The sequence below is a fragment of the Cherax quadricarinatus genome, chromosome 86, assembly GCF_038502225.1.
Source record: "Cherax quadricarinatus isolate ZL_2023a chromosome 86, ASM3850222v1, whole genome shotgun sequence".
Taxonomy (NCBI): domain Eukaryota; kingdom Metazoa; phylum Arthropoda; class Malacostraca; order Decapoda; family Parastacidae; genus Cherax; species Cherax quadricarinatus.
In genome coordinates this window covers 7,382,932-7,404,820 of record NC_091377.1, presented here as the reverse complement: position 1 = coordinate 7,404,820, position 21,889 = coordinate 7,382,932, and the positions used below count along the sequence as shown (strand labels likewise).

Genomic DNA, 21,889 nt, shown 5'->3' with positions numbered 1-21,889 from the left:
CTTCGCTGCGGCATTTACAACCCATGCTTCACACCCATATAAGAGTGTTGGTATCACTATACTCTCATACATTCCCTTCTTTTCCTCCATGGATAACATTCTTTGTTTCCACAGATACCTCAGTGCACCACTCACCTTTTTTCCTTCATTAATTCTATGGTTAACCTCATCCTTCATACCTCATCCTTCATAAACCCATCGACTGACAAGTCAACTCCCAAGTATCTGAAAACATGCACTTGAGTCCTGGAGATGGGAAGTACAGTGTCTGCACTCTGAAGGAGAGGATGTTAATGTTGCAGTTTTATAACTGTGGTGTAGGCATCCCTCTGGCAAGACAGTGATGGAGTGAATAATGATGAAAGTTTTTCTTTTTCGAGCCACCCTGCCTTGGTGGGAAATTACAAATGTGTTAATAAAAATAAAAATATATATACTTTTTTAAACACACTGGCCATCTCCCACCAAGGCAAGGTGACCTGAAAAAGAAATACTTTCACAACATCACTCTTGCCAGAGGCGCATAGATACGACAGTTCAGATGTCTCTCCAAAGTACAAAAATTCTATATACATAAACATGCCCATAGTATCCTCAAATAAGACACTGGAGTTTCTCTGAGCCTGCTTATAGTTGCCATATCATTAGGTGTAAGTCCAATTAAATTCATTATAGATTCAGCTAAATACTTTGAACAAACTATCATGCTTGAACATGGCCCATGTGCCACTCAGTAGGAATATTGATCACTGTCCTCCAGGATGGATAAGAAAATTGAATGTCCACTTAAATAAGTAATGATCTCCATATTGTTGAGTGATCTGTGTTGGACCAAGCCTATGTTCTATTATGTGCCCTATATTGTTGAATATCTAAGCATTTTGTTATCTCTGATTTATTGTATTCCTTCTGTCTGTCTGTTCTTGATGTGATTTTTTTTTGGGTCAATAATTTCCTTCACTAACTTAGAATTATTTGCAGTTGTCCTTTTGATCTCTGTCCCTTACCTCTTCAAGTTTTTTTCTCATTTCTTAATTTTGTTTCACTGTAGTTGCATAATTTGTGTCTACAGTCATCATATTGTTTGAAATTCTGCTGTTTGATTTATTTGACTCTTACATATTTCTTTTCCTTTATTTCACTTAGTTCTGTACATATGACCTCCAGCTCTGTCTTCATTTTTTCATTTATGTGCTGCTGATTCATTATTCGTTTTTAATTTCTAATAGATTTTAATTTTCTGTATATCACGTTTTGCCTTTAACTAAATTCGTAAATTTATTTTTCTTCGTTAACCTAGCAGATATTTTTCCTTTGTGATTTAGTATGCCTGCATTTTTGCCTCACTTTCTTGCTAGGTCTTGTTTACAGTATTATAAAAACCCAAGAAACCATTTTTAAGTTGCTGTCTGCTTTTGTACTTTGTATGCCATAATCTGTGTCTATTGTAAACATTTATTGGATTTGCAGGATGTTCAAAATCTTATTTTAGTCATTAATGTATCTCTTACTGATCTTTGATGTGTCAGATGCAGTGCTGTACTAGCAATTTCAAATACGTAATACTACTACACTGTACAGTGGACCCTTGCCTAACGATATTAATCCGTTCCTGAGAGCTCATCGTTAGCCGAAATTATCGTTAGCCGAGTTAATTTTCCCCATAAGAAATAATGGAAATCCAATTAATCCGTTCCAGACAGCCAAAAGTATTAAAAAAAAAAAAATTTCATGAATTATACATTTCCCTACAAAGAAAACAATAAGACATGCACAATAACTACATAAATAAATGTTAAAATGACACTTACCTTTATTGAAGAGTATTGATGAGTGATGAGACACTGTTTTTCTTGAACACTCTGGGATTTTCAGAGTGATACATGAGTAAAGGCTTCACTTTGCAATCCCCACTAGCATTACAACAAAACATGAGAGTTAGCCTGTCTTTCACAGGCGTGTGTCCTAGGAATGCCTTTTCCTCCTGAGTAATGTAGGTCCCGTTTGGCATTTTCTTCCAGAACAGGCCTGTTTCGTCACAATTGAACACTTGTTGGGGGATGAATTTTTCAGCTTTGCCATGCCTTATTGCAATGTGTATGCCACTACAATTCTTAAATCTCTCAAACCAACCTTTGCTGACCTTAAATTCACCAATATGAGCACTAGTTCCAGGCATTTTTTCCTGTTCACCTGGGTGTTAGTCGACTGTTGTGGGTCGTATCCTGGGGGACAAGATTAAGGACCCCAATGGAAATAAGTTACAGTCCTCGATGATGCACTGGCTTTCTTGGGTTATCCTGGGTGGCTAACCCTCTGGGGTTAATCGTTTCTCGGTAATTGTTTCACGTTAAGTCACACCAACAACACTCTCCAAATCTTTGAGTAGTACAGCTGATGGTGGTGGAGCAACAGCTGACTGTGGTGCAGCAACAGCTGTCTGTGGTGGAGCAAAAGCTGACTGTAGTGCAGCAACAGCTGACTGTGGTGCAGCAACAGCTGACGGTGGTACAGCAACAACTGATGGTGGTGCAGCAACAGCTGACGGCAGTGCAGCAACAGCTGACTGGTGCAGCAACAGCTGACCATGGTGCAGCAACAGCTGACTGGTCCAGCAACAGCTGACGGTGGTGCAGCAGCAGCTGACTGTGGTACGATAGTATTTCTCACCCTTTTTACCACAGGGTTGGCATTAGAAGCTTTCTTTGGGCCCATGGTGGCTTATTTAGCAGTTACAAGCACTATAAACAATGGAATAATACAAAATGTATCGAATGTATTCATGCAACCGGCCACCCTGGCTTGTAAACAATGACGGCAGTGCTGGATGGATAGGTTTGGGATGAGTCATGTTGGTCAGAAACAGCTGATGGTGGTGCAGCAGCAGCTGACCATGGTGCAGGAGCAGCTCACCGTGGTTCAGCAACGGCTGACTGTGGTGCAGCAGCAGTTCACCATGGTGCAGCAGCAGCAGCTGACAGTGGTTCAGCAACAGCTGACTGTGGTGCAGCAGCAGTTGACCATGGTGCAGCAGCAGCTGATCGTGGTGCAGCAGCAGCTGATCGTGGTGCAGCAACAGCTGACTGGTCCAGCAACAGCTGACTGTGGTGCAGCAACAGCTGGTGGTGGTGCAGCAACAGCTGACTGTGGTGCAGCAGCAGCTGACCATGGCGCAGCAACAGCTGACATTGGTGCAGCAACAGCTGACCATGGTGCAGCAACACCTGACTGCCGTACGATAGTATTTCTCACCCTTTTTACCACAGGGCTGGCACTAGAAGCTTATTTTGGGCCCATGGTGACTTATTTAGGAGTTACAAGCACTATAAACAATGGAATAATACAAAATGTATCGAATGTACGCATGCAACCGGCCACCCTGGCTTGTAAACAATGACGGCAAGGCAGCTGAGGCGATCAGGCTGGACGGACAGGTTTGGGAGGAATCACGTTGGGTAAGTTTTTTATCGTTAAGCAGGCCAGAATTTTTACACTCAAACGCTTCGTTAGGCAGATTTAACGTTATGCGATGCATTTGTTAGGCGAGGGTCCACTGTACATTAATTTTCCCCATTACAACAGTACTACTTTAACCCAGTCACATAGACAAGGTTTGTGTGCTATATTCAACTGTTGTAAGAATGTTATCAATAACAAATGTAACTTGAAAAGGATATATAATGCTAGATATTTAGCAGTTGCTGTGAGTATTGCCTCAGTGGCTGTCTTAGACCAAACTCCTTTAATCGAAAAGGAAATTTTAAAGGAATCGGAACTACGAAGAAATGCAAAGGAAAGTGAAGGTAAATGTATGCTAAATGTAAGTGTAAGTTTTTATGATTTAATTGCCATTTTAAATGTTCTTGAAATGCACAAAACCAGCAATTATGTCCAAGTGCTAAAGATTTAACAAACTTGCATCTCACACATATTTGATACGATGGCAGTACCTACCTATTAACCCTTTGAGGGGTTTTGGCCATACTAGTACGGCTTACGACCCAGAGTTTTTGACATACTAGTTCGCCTAAATTCTAGCGCCCTCAAATCTAGTGGGAGAAAGCTGGTAGGCATACATATGAAAGAATGGGTCTATGTGGTCAGTGTGCACAGTATAAAAAAAATCCTGCAGCACACAGTGCATAATGAGAAAAAAAAAACTTTGACTGTGTTTTTGGAATAAAACAGCGACTTTGCACTGTATTTTCGTATGGTATTTGTTATTGTATTCTAGTTTTCTTGGTCTCATTTTATAGAATGGAAGACATATTACAGAAATTGAGATGATTTTGACTGGTTTTACAATGAAAAGTACCTTGACATTGAGCTCAAAGTAGCAGAAATGTTCGATTTTTACCAAAGTTCAAAAGTAAACAAATCATGCCAAGCGTCCAATATACATCAACTGGTGAGTCTAATATTCTTTCACAAGTGCGCTGATATTATTTATACCATTTCTACACTAATGCAGTAGTCTGCATAACAGTAAATCTTCTATTTTTTGTAAGAATAAAAATTGAAAGTGGAAAGCCAAAGAAATATAAGAGGGGTCTGGGGATGTGACTAACGAACAGAGGAAATGTTATTTTAGTGCCAGGAATGTCTTTCTTGTTTATTCTGGACCCTATTTGGAAATTGGCATCTTTTGAAATTTGTGTGAAATTGGCAAAATTGCTAAATTCTGACCACTGTATTGGATAGTTGAAATCAGTAAATGGGTGGTTTCTTGTGCTCATTCAATAGAAAAAATGGAGTTCTAGAGAAATAGTTATGATTTTTGTCGACTAGTACACAGGAATTGGCTGAAAATAGGACTCAAAGTGGGCAAAATCGCCGATGCATAAACATCGTCAAGACCGCTAACTTCACGAGAGCATAATTCCGTAAGTTTTCCATCAAATTTCATACTTTTGGTGTCATTATGATCGGGAAAAGATTCTCAATCTTTTCATAAGAAAAAATAATTTTTTTTTTTTTAAATTTGGCCGACCCTGAGAACAAGTCTCGGTGAGGGCCTGTCGACCCTGAAAGGGTTAACACCACTCACAAAACTGCACTCCTGTTTGCTGTAGCAATTGGTACTTCTCAAACCCTGTGGAAAAGGACACTCATACACAGTTAACCTGCACATTGGAAAAAGAAACTTATGACGACATTTCGGTCCGACTTGGACTTTGTGTACACTTCAGGACACTTAAAGGAAATGTTTTGCCACAGGTGGCTTCATCAGTCCTAATACATAGTAAGCTAAAACAGATTGATATAGAGACAGTGCAGGTGACCCGAAGCAAAAGTGAGGTGAGGCAGGAGTGAAATGTAATGGTCACCCTAATCCCAACCTTGGGTCAAGATTGCACCATATAAAGTCATGTTGACTATATTCCCACAGGCTGAAATCAGGGTGAAGAAAAAGCAGAAAGGAAAAGAAAGAGAGGAAAAATAAAACTTGTAAGAAGAGATGAGAAAGGTGGGGGTTTAATTCTCACAAATAATAATTTATGCTACCACCACCTGCTCTTATTAGTAGTAGTTGATTCAAAAGAAAATAAAGTTCCAGCAGAAGGAAGAAAGAAGAAAGTGGGCTAGAGCAGGAAAGCCCAATAGGAGTCATATAGAATGTGTAGGATATACGTACTAGGCAAAATAGTACATGTATAGCTTTTTGTTTCTCATTGGTTCTGATTCTAATGGTAGCATTGCCTTTGAATGAGCAATAGGCTTCCTATCAGATTTTTGACTCCAAGGAAAAATTACTAATATAAATTGATTGCACCTCCATGGACCTTGTATACATGGCTTGACTGTGAGTGAAAATATTCTAAATAAAAAAAAACTTATAATTCAATTAAGCAGACATCTATACCTCCTCCAGGTACTGTATAGACATCCATTACAAGAAAATAAAATTTGGAACAAAGAGTGTAAAAATTTTATGTTCACCTATATTTGAAAACATTGGTCATTTACCTGTGAAATATCAGTCACATTCAGTACCGAAGATAGATATTACTCAGTGCTGGAGTTCATTGCCTCTCCATACTAATAATAATAATAATAATAATAATAAACTCCATGGAGAAGTGGAGAAGACTGCTTCCTCCATAAGCCATGTCTGTCATAAGAGGCGACTAAAATACCGGGAGCAAGGGGCTAGTAACCCCTTCTCCTGTATAAATTACTAAGTGTAAAAAAAGAAGAAAAATTTTTGTTTCTTCTTTTTTGAATCACCCTGCCTTGGTGGGAGATGGATGATGTGTTAAAAAATAATAATAATAATAGCATTCAATTCTGGTAAAATGATAAGAGGACACAAAGCTTACATCAAACTACCTCTATACTTCATCTGCTTAATCTTCCACCAACATTGATTCTGATTCATCCCTTTATTTGACTGAAGAAGCTTGCTGGGCAGACAAAATGCTTCATCAATAAAAAGTCCAGGTGTTGCAAATGTGTCTTTCTTATCAGCCATTTATGATTTGATCTGAAGAAGAGGATGGTGTAAGAGCCCTTGGATTTAGAGTACTTTGCTAGCATTCAGGCACCCATCTTGATGGGAATGATGTACACAGATCACTCACCAGTGATGGTTGACTTTTTGTATTCCTCACTGAAGGGTCCATTGTATCTATTTTGTTGTATCTTTTAATGTGGTTTTATTATATTTCTTCTTTTCCTCCTATCTACCAGTGAGAGCATTTTGAGTGCCTTCATTGTTATTATATTTACGGGGAAACACGAAAAATCCATAGGGGTCGTACAGTGTCTAGGAAGTAGGAGGCAGTCAGGTTCAGTCTAAGATAAGGGAGGACAGGCCCAATTTCTTGTATCAAGAGGCCCTTGGCAATGTCAAGAGACCTGCCCTGAGGGGGAGGTCTCTTGACATTGTTTTCTTCCTTATGGGTAATTCATATTTTTAATTCTGGTACAGTATCAATTTTGTAGCATGTCTTTTTAGAATACCTTACTACTGCTGCATATTATGTGTTAGTCGAACATTTGTTGTATTTTTTTTAGTTTCATCTTTAATATGCATTAGTTTTTACCAGGATAATTGTCTCCATGGTAAATACTGAAAAACAAACAATTTTAATATATATATTTTTTTTAACTTTTAGTGGATTTGTTGATATGTTTGTTTGAAACCTACAAATATTTTTTTGTAGTTACAGTGTATACTCTCATGACTATTTATATACTAAAGGTATATCTATTGGGTATAATTTCATTCTGAAAGATAAAGGTTTATAGCAAAAATAAATTGCTCCACATCATGTGTAATTGGTTGGTGTGAAATATATGTCTGCAATGTTTACATATAATGTGTAACTACTCTAAAATGGATTGAAGACTAATGTCAACTTTCTCCTACTGAAAGATTTAGGCATCAAGGAGGATACTATGAAAGGTACCAGAAGCTTTAACTAAATGCTTCTCACTTCATCAAACACGGACTCCATTCCCCTTTTTTCTTTGGTTCCAGATGATGTCTTTCACCTGTTTTTATACATCTATGCACCTATCACCATGCATATTTTATGTTTTAGAAGCATTTTCTACCCTAGCATGACATGGTTGCTTTCCCCACAGCACAGATTTCAGCTATTCTGCACTTTTGGGACTTGTGCACATGTAGGTTAGTAAAGCTCAGAGAAGGACACAGGGAAGGGGTGGGGCTATTAGTTGCTTTTGGCAAAATGTAAATAATTTTAAAACTGTGTTTACAGAGAACTCTGCATTCTGAAATGTACATGATACATCAAGAATTTCTGTCAAGAGTTGTTTCATTACTGGTGTGTTCTTTTCCATCTTGCAGAGCTAATCCCTAAGCCAGCCACATCATGCGAGGATCCTCCACTGTATTTATGTCTCAGAATGGGTAAACCTGCTGGCAAGAGTATTCCAAAGTCTACTCCTGTAATGTCTTATGGAAAGAAGAGAATGAGACCAGAATACTGGTTCAGTATTCCAAAGAATAGGTAAGACTGTCTGGTGTTGCTTCGCAGTTTAAGAATACAAGGCTATATCATCTATTTAATGCAAATTGCATAAACAGTACCCTGTCAGAGGAGAATGCAAATTCTTTCATTATGTAGGTTATGTGGTGTTTGATTTATTTTGACATTGAAATTTATAACTGTTACCTTACTTCAGCTTACCTCAAAGCCCAGCTCTAAGGTATACTGCCACCATCCCCCAGGAGATGATCCACAACAGTCAGTTAATACCCAGGTACCTCTGTACTGCTACCTTCAGGCCAGAATCTTATTCCATAGTTTCTCTCATTCTTTAGACCACATGTCTGGTTTGACCTCTGATATAATGATAATGATGCCTTTATTTCTACAAGTACAGTGGACCCCCGCTTAACGATCACCTCCAAATGCGACCAATTATGTAAGTGTATTTATGTAAGTGCGTTTGTACGTGTATGTTTGGGGGTCTGAAATGGACTAATCTACTTCACAATATTCCTTATGCTCAGACTGGCACCTGAACATACTACTGTGACGTTATACTACATGTACAAGGTATACAGGCCTAGCTGACACCAGTGACATACTACTTTATAGAAAGCCGCTTGATATGCAGAGCATTTCAGGCAAATTAGGTCAGTTCTGTCCCAGGATGTGACCCACACCAGTCAACTCACACTCAGGTACCCATTTTATACTGATGGGTGAACATGGACAGCAGGTGTCTATGGAAACATGTCCTAATGTTATCCAGCCATACCGGAGATGCAAACCCCGGATCTCAGTGTGTGACCTGAGTGTGCTAGCAATCAAGCTACCGGACACCCGTAGTACTGTGCACTGTGCCTCCCCCAAGAGACTCTAAGCTCGGCAGGTTCTCAGGTATATCGCTGGCCTTTCCTCAGGGTGCCTTGCTGTGGCTAAATCTTGTTAGCAGCAGGAATACATATTCTGGCTAGAATAATTCCCAGTAGGGTACGATATGATGGTGTTGTTACCCATGCTTGGCCTCATTGCTGGCCTAACTTCTTTTGAACTTACGAAACACTCTGTACAGCAACACTTTAAAAACAACATATTAACATAGCTCAAACCCATTTATTCTCCTTCTTTCAACAAACCAGCCATATCCCACCAAGGCAGGGTGGCCCAAAAAGAAAAATGAAAGTTTCTGTTTTTAAATTTAGTAATTTATCCAGGAAAAGGGATTACTTGCCCCTTGCTCCCAGCATTTTAGTTGCCTCTTACGACACGCATGACATACAGAGGAAGAATTCTGTTCCACTTCCACATTTATTATCTCTTATTAATTCTTCTTTCAACACACCGGCAGTATCCCACCGAGGCGGGGTGGCCCAAAAGGAAAAACTAAAGTTTCTCCTTTTACAATTAGTAATATATACAGGAGAAAGGGTTACTAGGCCCTTGTTCCCGGCATTTTAGTTGCCTCTTACAACACGCATGGCATACGGAGGAAGAATTCTGTTCCACTTCCCCATGGAGATAAGAGGAAATAAACAAGAACAAGAACTAGAAAGAAAATAGAAGAAAACCCAGAGGGGTATGTATATATATGCTTGTACATGTATGTGTAGTGTGACCTAAGTTTAAGTAGAAGTAGCAAGACGTACCTGAAATCTTGCTTGTTCATGAGACAGAAAAAAGGACACCAGCAATCCTACCATCATGTAAAACAATTACAGGCTTTCATTTTACACTCACTTGGCAGGATGGTAGTACCTCCCTGGGCAGTTGCTGTCTACCAACCTACTACCTATATCTCTTATTAATACTAATATTAAATATTACAATAAACTATAACTTTAGAACATTATCCTGACACAGAAAAATGAAAAGAATACATTTTGTTTCAAGATAAACAATATATGGTGGCCCGTGTGTCCTGATGGCAAAAGCTCTCGCTTCACACACTGAGGGTCTGGGTTCGATTCCCGGCAAGGGTGGAAACATTGGGCGTGTTTCCTTACACTGGTTGTCTATGGTCACCCATCAGTAAAAATGGGTACCTGGATGTTAGTCGACTGGTGTGGGTCATACCCTGGGACAAAATTGACCTAATTTGTCCGAAATGCTATGCATAACTAAGGGCTTTCTATATAGTAGTGTCATTGATGTCAACTAGGCCTGTATACCTTGTACATGTACTTTTAGAAATAATGATGTTATTATTATTACCTAGAAACATATTGGAACACTCTGACCTGCAGAACATCAGCAAGCGTGAGTCTTCATATCTTAATACATTTTCGATAAAAATAATGATGGTTTATTGATATCTGACTGCCTATTCCTTCACTACACTGGGTACTTATTCACTATACCAGAGTTACAGAGCCATGTACATATTAAGTAAGAAAGGATAAGGGTATATATAGGTAAGAGATACACATTAAGGGCAGTTCTGAAAATTTTAACAACCAATATTTATCACACTTTAATATAGGTATAACTTCAGGGACACATTTGCTGCATTACATTGGTATGTGTGTATGGCTTTCCATAATTAACCATCTTTACTATTATCAAGCAAAAAGAAATTAAAAAGAATATTAAAGTGGCCAATGAATCTAAGCTAGTGAAAAATAGACAGGGAAATTATTAAAGAAATGGAAAGGCTTGTTTTTGTGGATAAGAGAAAAGCAAATGAAGGAAGATACAGTGCCTGCAAGTTATGGTATATCTGGGAATATGCAGTTCCACGGTACAGTAACAGTTGCATTCCCCAGGGTCTTGGTACGAATTATCTAAAACAATATGTTTTGGGGTTTGAGTTACAATAGTTCTGAGGTACGATATGCCTTCTGGAATAGATCACTGTTGCAACTTGAGGGACTACTATTTTTATTTTCAATTAGAAATGTGAACATAGAGTCGATATACCATGGGTGGGTAAGAGGCAGCATGGGTGATGGTAATTCAGTGAGGGAATGCAAGTCTATTTATGAATGTTTTGTGTATCTTTGTCCTACGAGTGGAATTTTGATGAGTTTTACAAACTTTGATAAATTGATCTCTGTACATTAGCCCTCTATTTATCATGAATGTTATTCTTTTTTTTCAGATCAGATGAGTTATTCAACTTTTTCCAGTTATGGGCTCCAGATATTTATGGAGAGCTGAATGAGGATGAAGTATCAGCAAGAGGTTTTGTCCTGGTCGAGGAAGACACTGAGCTCTGGGCTGACCAAGAACACGAAGCTGGAGAAAATGAAGACAGTTTTGGCGAGCTAACAGAAATGACCAAAGAATCATGGGAGGTAAGTTACACTGGTATAATTTTCTGATGGCAACTCATCTCAACCAAGACGTGTAGAATAAGAGATAATACTGTGTAATGAAAATTCAGCAGGTAAATTTTCCGACTCGGAGGTATGAATAGTTTAAAATGTGTTATATTTATCTGGAGATGTTAGTATTAAGACAGAGGGTCTTCAGGGTTTTATCATCTTCATTTGTCAATGAAAGTAGTTTTTTGCTGAAGCAGTATAAAACTAGAGATTCATTCAGTATATATATATACTGTATATATGTGGCTGTTAAGGTAAAAAATTTTAAAATATTAAAAAATGTCACTATTTTGCCAGAGGTATGCAAATCCTACAACTCTGATGCCCTTCCAAACTGCAAATTATCTCCACCCTTCCTTCACAGTGCAGGCATTGTACTTCCCACCTCAAGGGCTCAAGTCCAGCTACCTGGTTTCTTTGAATTCCTTCAAAAATTGTGTCTTTGCTCATACCCCAACAGCTTGTCAAGTCCCAAAAACCATTTGCCTCCACTTCTATCTAACATGATGACATTCCTATTGAATGTCCAACCTCCTTTACACTCTCTCTCCAACCTTTCTTAGGCTGACCTCTACCCCACCTTCCCTCCACTACAGATTTATGCACCCTCAAGTCATTCTATTTTCCTCCATCCTCTAAATGTTCAAACCATCTCAACAATCTCTCCTCAGCCCTCTTAGAAACTCTGCACCTCCACCTAATCTCCAAGCTATGAATTTTTTGCATAATATTTACACCCCACATTGCCTTTATACACGGCATGTCCACTGCCTCTAGCCTCCTCCTCAGTGCAACATACACAACCCATGCTTCACACCCATATAAAAGTGTATGTACCACTATGCTCTCATATATTTCTCCTCTTTGCCTCTATGGATAAAGTTCTTTGTCTTCACAGATGCCTCGGTGTACCAACCACCTTTCTCCCTTCATCAATTCTATAATTCACCTCATCTTTCATATACCCATCCACCAACAAATCCACCCCAAATAACTGAACACATTTGCTTCCTCCATACTTCCTCCTCCTAATCTGATATCCAGTCTTTCATTACCTAACTCATTTGCTACTCCCATGACCTTGCTCTTTCTTATGCTCGCTTTTAATTTCCTTCCTTTATACACCCTCCCAAATACATTCACAACTTTTGCAACTTCTCTTGAGAATTTCCTAAAAGTACAGAGTCATTAACAAACAGCAACTGTGACAATTCCTATTTTTTGTTTAGATTCTATATATTTTCATCCTACACCTCTCCCCAACACTGTAGCATTCACTTCTTTTTACAACTCCATCTATAAATATGGTGAAAAATCATGGTGACATCATGCATCCCTGTCTAAAGCCTACTCTTACTGGAAAATAATCTCCCTTTCTCCTACATACCCTAACCTAAAAATGATCTGACATATCTGTTGCCACTCTATAAACATGCCCATCCAGAAGTCTAATCATCAACCTTTTAACCACCAATTCATAGTCAAACAAACTATTGTCATTATGCCCTATATTGTATCTCTCATACTTATTTAACCTTTTTTCTTAAAATATGTACAGCCAGGGCTTCATTAGTGTGAATTTCAATTTAGTGTGAAATCAATTAATATAGTCTCTCCTTACCAGCTAACCCCTTTACTGCGAACTACTTTTGTAATTCCTCCATTCTCCTCTTGCTTTTCCTCTTCCAAGTGCTGCTGCATTTCTATCTTGTATTATGGGGTGCACAGTAAAGTACACAAATTTGTATAAATATGTAGTCTTGAAAACTTGTAAAGTTATTGTACTGAGTGGCTGTAGGAAGGAGATTAAGATGCTTGATGCTGAGGCGCTGCGCTACCTGTTTCCATGACCCAAGTTCTGGTAGAGCATACAATACTGACTCATCAGAGTGCCCGTCGTAACTCCGAGTTGTCGTTAAACAAGTACGTTGGTAAGTGAAGAGAGGCTGTACTAGTTTTTCCCCCAAACTCTTCAAATCGTGCGCAAAAACTATGTGTGATTTGAATAGTGCAAATTTGAATAATGCGACCACTCCACAAGATTCATTATTCACACTAATCGAGACCTAGCTGTATCACCTATTACCAAACCACCTCCTATACAAAGTTCAGTCAAAGGTTCCCCATAATCATTTGTCTCTGGCACCCCAAACGTACCTTCTACGCCCTCTACAACAGTATGTATGTTACGAAATGTATCTATAGTTTTCAAGTCGAAAAAAAAAAAAAATATTTTCTTCTTGCTCACAAAGTTAAATTCAAGTGAGTAAATAAAGAGATATAATTATGAAGATGCATAATCCCTGCCCTATGGAAGTATAGATGGTATTCAAGCATGTTGAATTTTCCATTATTCTGTATTTTCTTAACCAGTAGATATATTTCAAACACCATCTTTTCTGGTGTATCTTTTTCACCAGCCTACTTCATGCATTGCCTGTTAAACACTCCTGATATTTGTGTACAGGTCACACAAATCAGTTAAGAGCACTGATTCATTGGAACATTTCCTGGATAATAATTTTAATGTAATGTTATTCACAAAAAAAATTGATAAGAACAAGAATGTTTATAAAATGGCACCTGGTGTTATTTCTCAGTTGATTATGACTCAGATCTTCTCTGTTTAAAGTTAACTCTAGTGATTCCTGCCTGAGTGAGACCTTGAGAGTAATGTCATGTTCTTTACTCTTTTTCCTTGGATTTCAGTGTTTTTTTACTCTTCAATGTGACAGTTTTTCTCTGGCAGTCTACTTGCTTTTGCAGTATTAACCTAAGCTTTTTGCAAAATTTTCTAAAGCATTTCAGGGCTTGAAAACCTAGATAGATTTTTTTTTAATTTGTGTTGATTCAGTCTGTCAGCTAAGAACTTTTTTACAGATTTTAAAATAAGCTTGTATTTTCATATATTGTATGTGTATTAAATTAAATTGTTTCACATGTACCCATTCTGTTACAGGAAATTTTATTTTTATGAGAAATTGGTGCCATAAAAATTTTAATATTCGAGCTCTGAAAATGCAGCAAAAAAAAAAAAATTAATAATTGTAGATAATATATTGCATCTAGTGTACTTGCCACACAGCCTCTTTACACTATTACAGCTGTTTGTGCAATACTTTATTTCATTATAGCAAATTGCGTAGTATATCTTAATCAGTCTGCTTCACGCTAAGGTTTGCCTTGATGGGTCCACTGCTGGGACATGAGATACAATTGTAACACTATAGTGCAGGTTTCCCTCATTTGATGTGGTTTTGCTTATGTGAATTTGCTTATATGCAGTAGGTATACTACAGATATAGTTCTTTTTTATTTTAATTCACTTTTATGCAGTCAGTCAAGCCAAGGAAAATTGGTTATAATCATAACCATAATTTTTGAAGGGGTGGGGAGGTAAGCCAGTGGAAGGCCTCAGTTAGATGACCAAAAGCTCCAGCTGCGGGTCATCATATAACTAAGACCCGCATCAGGAAACACTTGTCCTGTTTCCTGAAACCTTACCTCGCCTAAGTCAAGCTAAGCACCACTCTCTTGTTTAACAGCATCTCTTTAAATGTCATTCTAAACTGAATTATATTGAGATTCATAAACAAGAATGAGCAGGAAGAATACAGATCTGGGTACATGAAATTCCAATGAGTTTGTTCTGAACAAAATCCTATGGTTGGTTTTCAGTTGCAGTGTCTTGTCACCCAGAGAAAATGGATGCCCAGCTCAGGCAAAGTTCAGTTGCACTCACAAAGTTGGGACTAGGGGTGGAGGGAAGAGGAATCAGAGAGTACTAGGGAGAAATGTATATTCACAGGTTCTTAACTTATGCGTGTCAAGCCAGACAAAGACAGGTTAGTTGGTTAATGGTGGAGGGTTAAAGGAAGGAGGGTTATGATTAAATTTTTAATTACTTTTTTCTCATTTATTTGACCAATTACATTTGTTTTTAGTCTATGGGCTCCTGGTATTTATCTGGTAGTATTCTTCTTATATTTTTTTTTAAATAAATAATGTGGATTTTTCCTGACAATTTTGTACTGTACTGTAGGGAACACCCTCCAGGTAGTTAGACTACCTGGAGGTCATTCTAGGGGTCAGTGTCCCCACGACCCAATCCTTGACCAGGCCTCCCAGTGGATCAGGGCCTAATCAACCAGGCTGTTACTGCTTGCTGCACGTAATTCAACATAGGAGCCACAGCCCGTCTGATCAGGTGCTGACCATACGTCGATGCAATTAATTTTTAGACTGGATTTTCTCCCAGTTGTTGTTTATCAAATTCATTTTTTATATGATAATTTGCTGCATGAGTAGTAAGGTCATATTTTTTAGTAAACATTAGTCATGAAATATGGAATTTGCAAAGTTTCAAAATGAATCCTGATCTATGAGAATTCACTGATTGTGCCATGGGCCAGGAACGCATTTATCACATAAAGCGAGGGAGACCTGTACTTTTATATTGCTTTTTTGCTATTTTACATTATTTCCTCACACTATTATGCAATTTATGTTGTTCTTCATAATTGGGTGAGTTTTACTACTTACAATTAATACAAGCAAAAATGTCTCTATGACTCATGTGTTTAGCAAATCGTAGTAAGTGCACAGTAAGTCCGACCGTCAAGACCCCAGCACCATCTTCAAACTATGCTCTCTTTGTGAGTTGTATGCCAAGGGTTTATCCACTCACTCATCCGTCAGTGCAAATTATTTTAGCAACTAAATTATCTATAAATCTTTCCATGCTGCCAATTTGAATCCATCCAACAACCCACCACGACCAACTCGCAGAAAATAAAAGCCCCTTATGTTAAGATCTATTCATTGATGAAGAGTCAGATGACCATCTCCACGGAATCGGAAAATCCAGAGGTGGGCTCTCGTTGTTACCACTACACCTGCCCACATGCCCACCCATCTTCCCTCCAGTCTCTGTACTTCTCGGTGGTAGATTTACCGCAACTTTTCATTATGAAATCAGCTGCTTTGAGATTTTGCACATTGTATTGAAAAGGAATTGTTCCTAGGAATAGATTAATTTTGAGTTCCGTACACTACAATGAAATTCACATGTGTTGATATACTACTTGTACAGGTAATATACAGTATCTTAAATTAAATATTGAAGAAAGTATTTATGGTTTACATTTTATGCATGAATATATTATCTTTTAACATTGCATCTATAGTACATATAGGTGATAGCTTTTAAAACTTTTATCTTTTCCTAGTTAAATTTTTAAAAGGTCTGACTATTATTGATGTAAAGATATATGATTCAAGAGGAGTTGCATTTGACTCTTATAGTCATATAAACAGCTGATTTAATAGGTGAAAAGATTTTTATGCAGATGGCTGGAGCTTGGATATTAGCATTCTTTTTGATGTAAGTGTTTCCTTGCTATTTGAGAAGTGGTTACCAAGGTATTGAACTTGGGAGACAAATCCACCTCTTATAGTTCATGCTGCAAACACTGGTATCATAGAGGATGCAACAGCATTTTTGCAGTTCTGTAGTCAGCCATTTGCCTGAATGATAGCTGGTTTTGTCGCCTCCGAGCATGTTACAGTGATAATGGAACTGCAGTTAATAGGAGAACTTTCTCATCTGTAGTGAATGAAACATCATAGTCCTTAAATGGTGCTTTCTGTTGATGCCTTTGATAATGAATTCATAGAAGTTAAAGGTAGGCATTGTGTCCAACCCTGTGAATGCACCTTCTCTCACATGGCTCCTGTAGTAACTGCACATTCAGTAACAGTTTTATTATTACCCACCTTAGAATGCTACAAGTTCCTCATTTAGAAATAGTGCCTTGGCCAGCTGCACATCAGATAGTCCACACACTTCTTTTTTTTTTTGTATTAACGAGTAAAGTACATAGTTCAGTGTGACAGGAACCCCGTAGTATACAGATTGTTGTAATAGACTACATTTGTGTGGCATGTAATAGCAAAATATAGATTAGTATGTATTTTTCTTACGTGGTTTAAAGTAAAAATATATACGTATACAGTAGTATTTTTGTATAACTTTTTGAACCTTAGTTACCTTTGCAAATGTATCTTCCTTGAGGGTCGCCTTTGGGTTTGCTTTTCCCAGATATTGTAAAGAGCTTCAGGTATTGGAAAGTTTTCAAGGTGGACTTGAATCCTTTGATGAAGAATTCTGCTTTCTGGTTTGGCTGTCACATAAGTGAATCAACCAGAGTTTGCTTGTGCTAGAAAAAATGATTTTCAGAAGCAAGATATCTTTAGTTAGGAGTTGACAAGCCAGTTCTCAAAATGATCTATAAACCATGAAAATTTTCAAGGATACACTAGTGAATTATGGAAAAAGAATGATGTAAAGTGATGAAAGGGGGTAAAGCAGCTGGAACTGATGGGATCATGACAGAAATGTTAAAAGCAGGGGGGGATATAGTGTTGGAGTGGTTGGTACTTTTGTTTAATAAATGTATGAAAGAGGGGAAGGTACCTAGGGATTGGCAGAGAGCATGTATAGTCCCTTTATATAAAGGGAAAGGGGACAAAAGAGACTGTAAAAATTATAGAGGAATAAGCTTACTGAGTATACCAGGAAAAGTGTACGGTAGGGTTATAATTGAAAGAATTAGAGGTAAGACAGAATGTAGGATTGCGGATGAACAAGGAGGTTTTAGAGTGGGTAGGGGATGTGTAGATCAGGTGTTTACATTGAAGCATATATGTGAACAGTATTTAGATAAAGATAGGGAAGTTTTTATTGCATTTATGGATTTAGAAAAGGCATATGATAGAGTGGATAGAGGAGCAATGTGGCAGATGTTGCAAGTATATGGAATAGGTGGTAAGTTATTAAATGCTGTAAAGAGTTTTTATGAGGATAGTGAGGCTCAGGTTAGGGTGTGTAGAAGAGAGGGAGACTACTTCCCGGTAAAAGTAGGTCTTAGACAGGGATGTGTAATGTCACCATGGTTGTTTAATATATTTATAGATGGGGTTGTAAAGGAAGTAAATGCTAGGGTGTTTGGGAGAGGGGTGGGATTAAATTATGGGGAATCAAATTCAAAATGGGAATTGACACAGTTACTTTTTGCTGATAATACTGTGCTTATGGGAGATTCTAAAGAAAAATTGCAAAGGTTAGTGGATGAGTTTGGGAATGTGTGTAAAGGTAGAAAGTTGAAAGTGAACATAGAAAAGAGTAAGGTGATGAGGGTGTCAAATGATTTAGATAAAGAAAAATTGGATATCAAATTGGGGAGGAGGAGTATGGAAGAAGTGAATGTTTTCAGATACTTGGGAGTTGACGTGTCGGCGGATGGATTTATGAAGGATGAGGTTAATCATAGAATTGATGAGGGAAAAAAGGTGAGTGGTGCGTTGAGGTATATGTGGAGTCAAAAAACGTTATCTATGGAGGCAAAGAAGGGAATGTATGAAAGTATAGTAGTACCAACACTCTTATATGGGTGTGAAGCTTGGGTGGTAAATGCAGCAGCGAGGAGACGGTTGGAGGCAGCGGAGATGTCCTGTTTAAGGGCAATGTGTGGTGTAAATATTATGCAGAAAATTCGGAGTGTGGAAATTAGGAGAAGGTGTGGAGTTAATAAAAGTATTAGTCAGAGGGCAGAAGAGGGGTTGTTGAGGTGGTTTGGTCATTTAGAGAGAATGGATCACAGTAGAATGACATGGAAAGCATATAAATCTATAGGGGAAGGAAGGCGGGGTAGGGGTCGTCCTCGAAAGGGTTGGAGAGAGGGGGTAAAGGAGGTTTTGTGGGTAAGGGGCTTGGACTTCCAGCAAGCGTGCGTGAGCGTGTTAGATAGGAGTGAATGGAGACGAATGGTACTTGGGACCTGACGATCTGTTGGAGTGTGAGCAGGGTAATATTTAGTGAAGGGATTCAGGGAAACCGGTTATTTTCATATAGTCGGACTTGAGTCCTGGAAATGGGAAGTACAATGCCTGCACTTTAAAGGAGGGGTTTGGGATATTGGCAGTTTGGAGGGATATGTTGTGTATCTTTATATGTTTATGCTTCTAGACTGTTGTATTCTGAGCACCTCTGCAAAAACAGTGATAATGTGCGAGTGTGGTGAAAGTGTTGAATGATGATGAAAGTATTTTCTTTTTGGGGATTTTCTTTCTTTTTTGGGTCCCCCTGCCGGGGTGGGATACGCCCGACTTGTTTAAAAAAAAAAAAAAAAAAAAAAAGAAACAAGACAATAACTGAGTGGCAATCTTAAAGAAAAATTTGTAGCAGACTTCTCTCCCCCCCCCCCAAAAAAAAAAAAGTAAGATATTGGAAGAAAAAATGATTCTACTACTCTGGAAGGTAGGTGCTATAATGTTATTCAGTGATACAGGGATGTACCATACAGTATTGTGATTCTGTGACACTGAAATGAAATGTAATTCATTGACAATGAAATGTACAGTAATATTCCGTATTATTCGTATGTAATATCAGTATGTAATATGCAACTGAAAGAGAATGTAGTGCTGTGATACCAAAAGCATATATTCTCAGATTGGAATGAAATTTGCTTTTATAATGAAGGGTATGTGGTTATATCATAATGGAGGGAATATAGTTTTTAACCCTAAGGTAATATGGGTTTGTGACATAAAAGAGAATTCTCTTGCTCAGAGCAGGCCACAGTGATCTCTTAACCTTTGTACTGATGTTTCTCTCATTTGCTGCTTCGTGTGTGTATTTTCATCTGTTTTAGTTACTGTTAGATCCAAATAATAGTATCAGGTCCTGAGTTACTTGCCACATAATGTCTCTCAGCTCTAGCCTTTCATAAATTACTCAACAAAAATATTTATAAATAAAGCACCTGAAAATTTATTTCTGTTCTATCTCAAAGTAGCATAACTTGCCTACCGCAGGGTATCTTAAGTTACAGTAATTTTTCATCTAGCATTTTTATTTTATCTTTACCAGTATTAACTTTGCAAGCTAACCTAACCTTGCTAAAATTCACATAGACTAATATTCCTAGTATAATATAGTGTACTTAACCTATCACAGGATTTGCTTAACTTTAGATAGCATAACTGTCTTACGACTCATGAAATCGTAATGACACGATTGCAAACAAACCATACCATGGGCGGGGATAGAACCCGTGATCAGAAAGTCTCAAAACTCCAGACCATCGCGTTACTTTTAAGTGTTTTAAGGGTTCTTCTGCCCTGTTTGAGGCCAGGCTTTCCTGTTGACTGTTTGGTCAACAGGAAAACTGGTTAGCCAGACTTGAGTCTTGGAATTGGGAAGTACAGTGCCTGTGCTTTGAAGGATGGGTGGGGATGTTACAGTTTGGAAGGCTAACTCAACTGTGATATCAGCATGCTTCTGGAAAGACAGTGATTGAATGAATGATGGTGGACATGTTTCCTCATTTTTTAGGGAAAGGGGGGGGGGGTACCATACCTTTGCAGGAGATGGCTGATGTGTTAAAAAATATTATGAAAAGTGTTTCTTGTTACCTAAGTTCCTAAATACTGTAATAAAAATATTTCAGACTTTCTGGGTCATACATATATACATGTGTGTGTATATATATATATATATATATATATATATATATATATATATATATATACATATATATCTTCTTTCTTTCTTTCAACACACCGGCCGTATCCCACCGAGGCAGGGTGGCCCAAAAGGAAAAACGAAAGTTTCTCCTTTTACATTTAGTAATATATACAGGAGAAGGGGTTACTAGCCCCTTGCTCCCGGCATTTTAGTCGCTTCTTACAACACGCATGGCTTACGGAGGAAGAATTCTGTTCCACTTCCCCATGGAGATAAGAGGAAAAAAACAAGAACAAGAACTAGAAAGAAAATAGAAGAATACCCAGAGGGGTGTGTAAGTGGTCCCCCGCTTTTCGTAGTTCCCGGCAATCGTAAATTTCGCCAATCATAGGGGTATTTTCGTATAAACATGGACTCGCTTTTCATAGGTTGACTTGCGAGTCGTAGTTCGTCCAGGACGCGTACCCACGGTGTGAGCCGGGGCGGCAGCCAGTCTGGCATTGTTTACCAGTGAGCAAAGGTCCCCTCATGTGCTCCAGCGAAATATTTCATAATATTTCATTTATTTTAGTGCTTGCAAGTACTAAATAAGCTACCATGGCTCCAAAGAAAGCTCCTAGTGCCAAGCCTGTGGTAAAGAAGGTGAGAAATACGATTGAATTTAAGAAAACCATCATTGAACAATATGAAAGTGGTATAAGTGTGGCCAAACTGTCCAGGATGTATAAGAAACCCTACACAACCTTATGTTCCATAGTGGCCAAGAAAAAGGAAATAAAGGACGCTGTTGTTGCAAAGGGAGTAACTGTGCTGACAAAAATGAGATCACCAGTACTGGAAGAGGTTGAGAAGTTATTATTGGTGTGGACAAATGAGAAACAATTAGCAGGAGATACTCTTATGACTTCGATTATTTGTGAAAAGGCTAAGCAGTTGCATGAAGATTTGGTAAAGAAATTGCCTGCAAATAGTGGTGATGTGAGTGAATTTAAGGCCAGCAAAGGCTGGTTTGAGAGATTTAAGAACCGTACTGGCATACACAGTGTGGTAAGGCATGGTGAGGCTGCCAGTTCGGA

The 21,889-nt window shown here is 38.3% G+C and overlaps 1 protein-coding gene across 4 annotated transcripts in view; it reads left to right on the top strand.

Annotated features, from left to right (window-relative positions):
- The window catches only part of LOC128703002 (uncharacterized), an 805,350-nt gene that overhangs the window by 733,723 nt on the left and 49,738 nt on the right, over window positions 1–21,889 (top strand). For 3 of the 4 annotated variants that reach the window (XM_053797525.2, XM_053797523.2, XM_053797524.2), the window contains 3 exons: window positions 7,817–7,979; window positions 11,059–11,254; window positions 16,073–16,153. In XM_053797525.2, the coding sequence (XP_053653500.2) occupies window positions 7,817–7,979; window positions 11,059–11,254; window positions 16,073–16,153 (440 nt within the window). The remainder of the gene's footprint in view (window positions 1–7,816; window positions 7,980–11,058; window positions 11,255–16,072; window positions 16,154–21,889) is intronic. The other variant, XM_053797522.2, reaches the window with a different exon arrangement.